This window comes from Ictalurus punctatus, chromosome 9 (genome assembly GCF_001660625.3).
Source record: "Ictalurus punctatus breed USDA103 chromosome 9, Coco_2.0, whole genome shotgun sequence".
NCBI classification, from domain to species: Eukaryota; Metazoa; Chordata; class Actinopteri; order Siluriformes; family Ictaluridae; genus Ictalurus; species Ictalurus punctatus.
Window position 1 is genome coordinate 25247198 of NC_030424.2, and position 6819 is coordinate 25254016.

The 6819-nt window shown below is 36.8% G+C and overlaps 1 protein-coding gene across 2 annotated transcripts; it reads right to left on the bottom strand.

The window, feature by feature from the left end:
• Positions 1-757: 757 nt before the first annotated feature.
• Positions 758-6256, bottom strand: LOC108269855 (procathepsin L). 2 transcript variants are annotated; one of them, XM_017475948.3, is made up of 7 exons: positions 6073-6256; positions 3640-3782; positions 3025-3219; positions 2616-2807; positions 1990-2155; positions 1723-1828; positions 758-1009 (listed from the first exon to the last, which is right to left on the bottom strand). In XM_017475948.3, the coding sequence occupies exons 1-7, from the start codon at positions 6167-6169 to the stop codon at positions 829-831; spliced, it is 1080 nt and encodes a 359-aa protein (XP_017331437.1). In that variant the 5' UTR covers positions 6170-6256; the 3' UTR covers positions 758-828. The 2 variants fall into 2 exon arrangements, with proteins under 2 accessions (XP_017331437.1, XP_053538709.1); XM_053682734.1 differs by lacking the exon at positions 6073-6256 and having other exon boundaries at positions 3025-3166; positions 3640-3778.
• Between the last annotated feature and the right edge of the window lie 563 nt (positions 6257-6819).

Below are 6819 nucleotides of genomic sequence, written 5' to 3' on the forward strand. Positions count from 1 at the left end.
TAATCATTAGTTTTGTATCATGTATAATAAGGTCACGAGTCTCGCAATGCGCTGCCCTGAATTCATATGCAACAACCCTTTACTTTTTTAGCGGCTCAGACCTGGAAGATAGTGATTGAAGAGCGGGAAGAAATGAGAGTATTGACGAAGGCAGGACACACACACACACACACACACACACTAACACACAAACACACACTCTCTCTCTCTCTCTACACACACTTTCTTTTCTGTTCTGTTCCATATGCTGTTCTTTTGTTCTCTACTGTCTTGTTTAAACGCAGATCCTGAAAAGTTTGTGTTGTTAACGTGTTGTGCAAATAAATACAGTCAGCTGTTTTGTTTTTTGGGTGTGTGTGAGATTTTGTGTTGAAAATGACCGATGCACGCCTAGCACTGAGTTGTCTAATCAGTCGGAGAGAGTGATAAAGGAGCAGCTGGAAGTGGGTGGGGGGTGTTAGAGAGATGTAGAGAAAGAAATTTACTTCTTTTTTTTTTTTTTTTTTTTTACTGTAACAGGAACATTATAAAGTACTGTTTATGACAAGCCCAAGAACGTTGATTTGTGGTCTTAAGACTGGTCTCACAGTACCATAATATTAGCAAGCTGTAAAAAATAGACAATGATCAAAATGCTTATAAAAGCTGAGTGAAATTATCTGATATGTTTAAAATTTTCTACAACAATAAAACTGCTTTCTTAAAGCAGTCTATACAGCTCAAAGATCCATTAATGGTCAAGAAAACAACCAAGACAACCAATTTGACAAATTTAATATTTTCCCCATTCACGTCCATTTTTGTATTTACACAATGCATTCCACTTACTCAGTTAAACATACCCCACAATATGCATCCCAGTACAAAGATGGAAGAGCAAACATCACACTGAACACATTGAGTTTTATTGACAACCAGAGGATAGCTGGCTGCTGTAGCAATACCACATTGGTTATTCTTGTTCCTGGACATCTTGATATAGCCTTTTTCACCCCAGTTAATACCCCAGCTGTAAAAAATAAATAAATAAATAAATAAATAAAATTTAAAAAAAATTAAGTTTGCAGATTTCATCTCTTACATGCTTAGTTACAGTTACACATTGCATTCCACCATGAGCGACTGGTGGAGAGGAGAGGAGAGTGGTGTAGCCAATTCAGGGATAGAGATTATTAGGGGGCCATGATAGATAAGGGCTAATGGGGGAATTTTAATGACCACAGAGAGTCAGGACCTCAGTTTAACGTTTCATCTGAAAGACGGTGCTGTTTTTACAGTATAGTGTCCCCGTCACTATACTGGGGCATTATTTCCCACACAGACCACAGAGTGAGTGCCCCCTGCTGGCCTCACTAATACCACTTCTAGCAGCAACCTTAGTTTTCCCCAGGAGGTCTACCAACCAGGTACTGGCCAGGTTCAAGCCTGCTTAGCTTCAGTGGGAAACCAGTCAAGAACTGCAGGGAGATATGGCTCAGATATTATCACATATGGCATATTTACTGAATAAATATAATTACTTATCTCTACTTGTCAGTGGCATGATAATATCCTAGAATATCGCTTTGCTTGTATTTCCTCATTCTTAAATCGCTTTGGATAAAAGCATCTGCTAAATGAATAAATGTAATTTAAATGTAATGTAGAAAGGTCATTTTACTATAAATCTAACAAACTGAAGCAGTTCTATATGTGATTTATTGTGTTTTGGGTTTTTTTCACCTGTTCTTAATCAGCCAGTAATCCTTTCCATCATCTCTGCCGTAACCAACAGCCAAGACACCATGATTCATGTCAGTGCAGCTGCAGTCAGGTTCATCATAGAGACCTAAATCAATTGCAGCAATTCGTTTTACACAACACAACACATTGTTTTTTTTTGTAATCTAATGAGTAAAAAAAAAAAAAAACAACTAACAACAAGTTCTGTATGTACCTATACCATGCATTCATACTATGCTGGTTAATTAGTGGTTGTGTGAGACTCACCTGATTCATACAGCTGGAAGGATGTGTGGTTTGCGTCTATGGCAACAGAAATGGGTCCGATGGTGGCCACAGCTTCCTGCAAAGCATTCTCATCTTCACTGTTTATCTGCACATGGCCAGTGCATGTCACTCCAACAGTGCCTGGATTATCTCTGCAAGATCCATCCTGCAGTGAGAAAGAGAGAGGAGAATTCACTTTTCTGTTCGAGTTTTTATCAAACGAGCAGGCCCATGACAAATTAACATGGCTGAAATTCATAGTTCTTCAGGGTGGTTACAGCAACCACATCCCACCACCCTATCTTTCATTGTTGTCCTATAAAAGCATTCACCCATGTTCTATTCCATAGACAATATAAACTTTAACAAATATGCCAGCTGCTATCTACTGAAGTTGAATTTTATAATTGTTTTTGTAGGATTACACTAGGTGTCACAAATGACTTTTATAGGTGTCATGTAGCCCTCTGAATGCTGCCTTTAAATAAAGTGTGAGTGATGTTTGTTTGTTGTTTTTTTTTTGCCCTCTACATGCATAGCAGTAAGCAAATTCAGAACAATTTCATGAGCACTTCAAAGCAAAGTTTGGAGCTGTTCATATTGCTTTGTTTCAGTTTTCCATTCACCTTGGCTTCATAGGGGTAAGACTCCTCTGTGTGCAGTCCTCCATTTTCTTTCACATATTCAAAAGCCCAGTTCATCAAGCCACCCTTGCAGCCATTGTTCCCAAATTTTTTAGAGCAGTCTACAAGCTGTTGCTTGCTGAGTGACACCAGTTTCCCAGTCTTCTTGAATGTCTGACCCTCCAGCGCTCCTGTCTGAAAGAAGATAGATGGAAGCAGTATAGAGAACAAATGAGTGACTTGTTAAAGGCAGCATAAATTTAGAGAATGTTAAAAGGTGGAGGGATATTGGTGAGGTCAAGGATCATAATCATATTATTTACTCTTGGGATTAAACGGCTAAATAGCAGGCTACAGATTTAAAATTGCTTGCAGCCTAATCAAAAATTTTAATTCTCCTGTTTCTCCTTACCGCACTGAAGGCCCAGCATGAGTTACATTGTTTCTGTTCTTCAACCTCAGTCACATAGCCCATTTGAGTCCAGTTCACAGTATTCGGCAAAGCAGGTCCTCCCACCTGTCGGAGGAATGTAGCTGCACTGTGGTTCAAGGTCCTGTTGAAGGATAGGCAGCCCTTAAACACAGACTGTCTGTACTCCTGGTTACTCTGTTAGACAGAACGATGGCGGAAGGAAATTACTGCAGCAGAAATACTTCCACTGTCTTTTTGTCACTTGTAAGGACTGATTGTACAGTATAAAGAAAGAACTATACTATACAATTCATGCATAAAAATGAAAAGACACTTGTAAGGCTGTGAGTATGTGTGTGTGTGTGTGTGTGTGTGTGTGTGTGTGTGTGTGTGTGTATACCGTCAGCCCTCAGGTTTAGAGGCATACTAATATATATATATATATATATATATATATATATATATATATATATATATATATATATATATATATATATATATATATATATATATATATATATGTGTGTGTGTGTGTGTGTGTGTGTGTGTGTGTGTGTGTGTGTATAAAATTTTCTTCTTTTTTTTTGCTAAAGTTAATTTTAATTTTTGTATTACCATGTCTGCAAAGTAGTTCATGCCGAGTCTGTAGCTTTTAATGCCCTTATCAGCCAGAATGTTGTGATTCATGACCAGCTTGTGATTTTCCTGCCAAGTTTTCTTATGCTGAGATTCTTCTTCCACAGACTTATAGATCTTCCCTAAGAAAAAAACAATAGAATTAGAAAGGTATATGAATTTTATTGGCAGATGCTGAAATTGGAAACACTCTAGTTATAGAGCAAATTATAGTGTAAAAAGAAAAAAAATGTGTCTTGATCTTCTATTACGAAATAAGCATTATATAGATTAGTTTTGCCAAACCAATACATAGGACCACTCACATTTTCACTCCATCCCAGCATGCCTAAACAATGCAAACCTGGAACCCTGTATGTTTGGTTTAGGTGCATTGGAAATTATAAGGAATGAAAAAATGTTGACTGTCTAGGGTGTCCTGAAGACCAGTTTGGAGAACAATGATTTATACTGTATAAAAGTAATATTACCTTCAGTGCCTTCCACTAATATTGGCACCCTTGGTAAATATGACCAAAGAAGGCTGTGAAAAATTGTCATTATTGTTTAATCTTTTGATATTTTGTTCAAAAGATTCACAAATATACAGCACAGGTTTATAAACAAAATATCTTTGTTAAATATATGTGTGCCACAATTATTGGCACTCCTATGAATTCATATAAGAAAAATATATTTATATATTTAAATAATATGTAAGTATATTCCCATTGATAGTTAATTTTTTTTAATACGTCTGGGTGACTAGGAACAGGAAATTGTTCAACCATGACTTCCTGTTTCACAGGGGTATAAATATGAGGTAACATATGGGCCATATTCCCTTAGTCATTCATAAAAATGGGTAAGACCAAGGAGTATAGCTGTTATGTGCGGTAAAAGGTTGTTGAGCTTCACAAAATGGGAAGTGGCTATAAGAAAATAGCACAAGCATTGAAAATGCTCGTTTCCATCATCAGGGCAATAATTAAGAAGTTCCAGATAAATGGAAATGTTATGAATCAACCTGGACTTGGATGTGGGTCAATATTGTCTCAACACACTGTGAAGAGGACGGTTCGAGTGGCCAAAAAATCTCCAAGGATCACAGCTGGAGAATTGCAGAAGTTAGTTGCGTCTTGGGGTCAGAAGGTCTCCAAAACTACAATCTGAAGTCACCTACATTACCACAAGTTGTTTGGAAGAGTTTCAAGAAAAAAGTCTCTACTCTCTTACAGAAACAAACTCAAGCATCTTCAGTTTGCCAGACACTACTGGAACTTCAAATGGGATCGGGTTCTATGGTCAGATGAAACCAAAATAGAGCTTTTTGGTAATATACACCAGAGGTGGTTTTTACACACACAGAGAGGTAGCCATATGGAAAAGTACCTCATGCTCAAGGTTAAATATGGTGGTGGCTCTTTAATGTTTTGGGGCTGTTTATCTGCCAGAGGACCTGGACATTTTGTTAGGATACATGGCATCATGGACTCTATCAAATATCAACAGATATTAAATGAAAACCTGACTGCCTTTGCCAGAAAGCTTAAAATGGGCCCTGGTTGGATCTTCCAGCAGGACAATGATCCAAAACATACATCAAAATCAACATAAAATGGTTTACTGATGACAAAATCAAGGTCCTGCCATGGCCATCCCAGTCTGCTGACTTGAAACCCATAGAAAACCTGTGAAGTGAACTGAAGACATGAGTCCATCAGCATGGACCTCGAAATTTGAAGGATTTGGAGAGATTTTACATGGAGGAATGGTCTCAGATCCTTTGCCATGTATTCTCCAACCTCATCAGGCTGTTATCTTGGCACAGGAAGGTAGCACTAAAAGGTTGCCAATAATTGTTGCGCACCTATATTTAACAAAGATATTTTATGATAAACCTGTGCTTTGTTTGCAATTCTTTGATTTCCATGAGAGCAGAGTATTTTTGTGAATTATTTGAAGAAAAGATCAAAAAGTTAAACAGTAAAGACAATTTTTCACAGCCTTCTTTGTTCATATTGCCAATATTAGTGGAGGGCACTGTCAACACATTACCAATACATTATTTGGAACAAGATCTCATAATGTAGTGTATTGCCACCTATAGCACAATGCTACATTTATGCTACAACCAATGAAGCTACTCCAAATGCCTATGGCAACATTATTTAAAAAAAAATTATTGTGGCTTGTGGAATCCACTAATACTGATGTGACAAGTCATAGTGCATAGAAAGTGTGGCCTAACACCAGCCCAAACATAGTGAATGTTTTATAGCAAAGGTTTTATAGCTACTGTTGCATTTCTATAACCATTTTTAAATGTGTACTCTGCGTTTATTACTATGTATTTATCCAACTAGAAATATGCTATAAAATGTTCTTTAGCCTCGGAACAATTTAAGAAGTGTCTTTAAAAAGATTTCTCACCGAACTTCTGTTTCCACTCCTGAAACTCCAGATCTAGAGTCAAACTGTCTACATTGGCCAGAGCCATGAGAGCGGTGACAACTAGCAAAACCTCCATTCTGCAAAGACTACAAGGATAATTGGTTGTTGTTTGTGATGAAAAGTCACACCTAGGTGTTCCCCCTCCTTACTTATACTCACATCCTGTTGCACTTATTCACTGTGTTTACTTTGTTAAGATAGTCACAGGAAATAGGAAATAAAAAAATGAAACAAATGTCTGTTTTAACTAGAGATGGAATCTATGTGAAATTAAAATGTATATGGTCTGTAGTATATGAGAAAATATGAATTATAGCAAGAAAATATTATTAAACAATGTTTACAGGTAGATATAAGTTATACTGTATTTTAAATCAATAGTTGGCTGTGTAACTAAAACTGTAGTTGCAAATACATAGATCTGGCTCCATTTATCAATTTTCAGAGCACAAGTATAATTAGTACATTGAGCAGAATTCTTAATCATGGCAGTGTATACAAATATAACTTGAAAATTACTTAAAATGAGCAAAAATGACATTTTACAGTTCCTACAATATAATCTGCACATCCATAGCACCACTTATGTACAATCATCCCTCCTACTTGAAGTACATGGATCATTTTGTACACCAAAGTCATCATAGTCCTTTAACTATAGTATGACTGAAAATAAGAAACAGGTTTATGTTCATCTCATAACGGAAACCAAGTTTATGCCGGAAA

Coding starts and splice junctions, on each gene's coding strand:
- LOC108269855 (XM_017475948.3), bottom strand. CDS start 6,169: ATGGAGGTTTTGCTAGTTGTCACCGCTCTCATGGCTCTGGCCAATGTA. Junction 3,220..3,639: donor TGAACTACTTTGCAGACATG/GTAATACAAAAA, acceptor TCTGTCTAACAG/AGTAACCAGGAGTACAGACA. Junction 2,156..2,615: donor CTTACCCCTATGAAGCCAAG/GTGAATGGAAAA, acceptor TTCTCACTGCAG/GATGGATCTTGCAGAGATAA.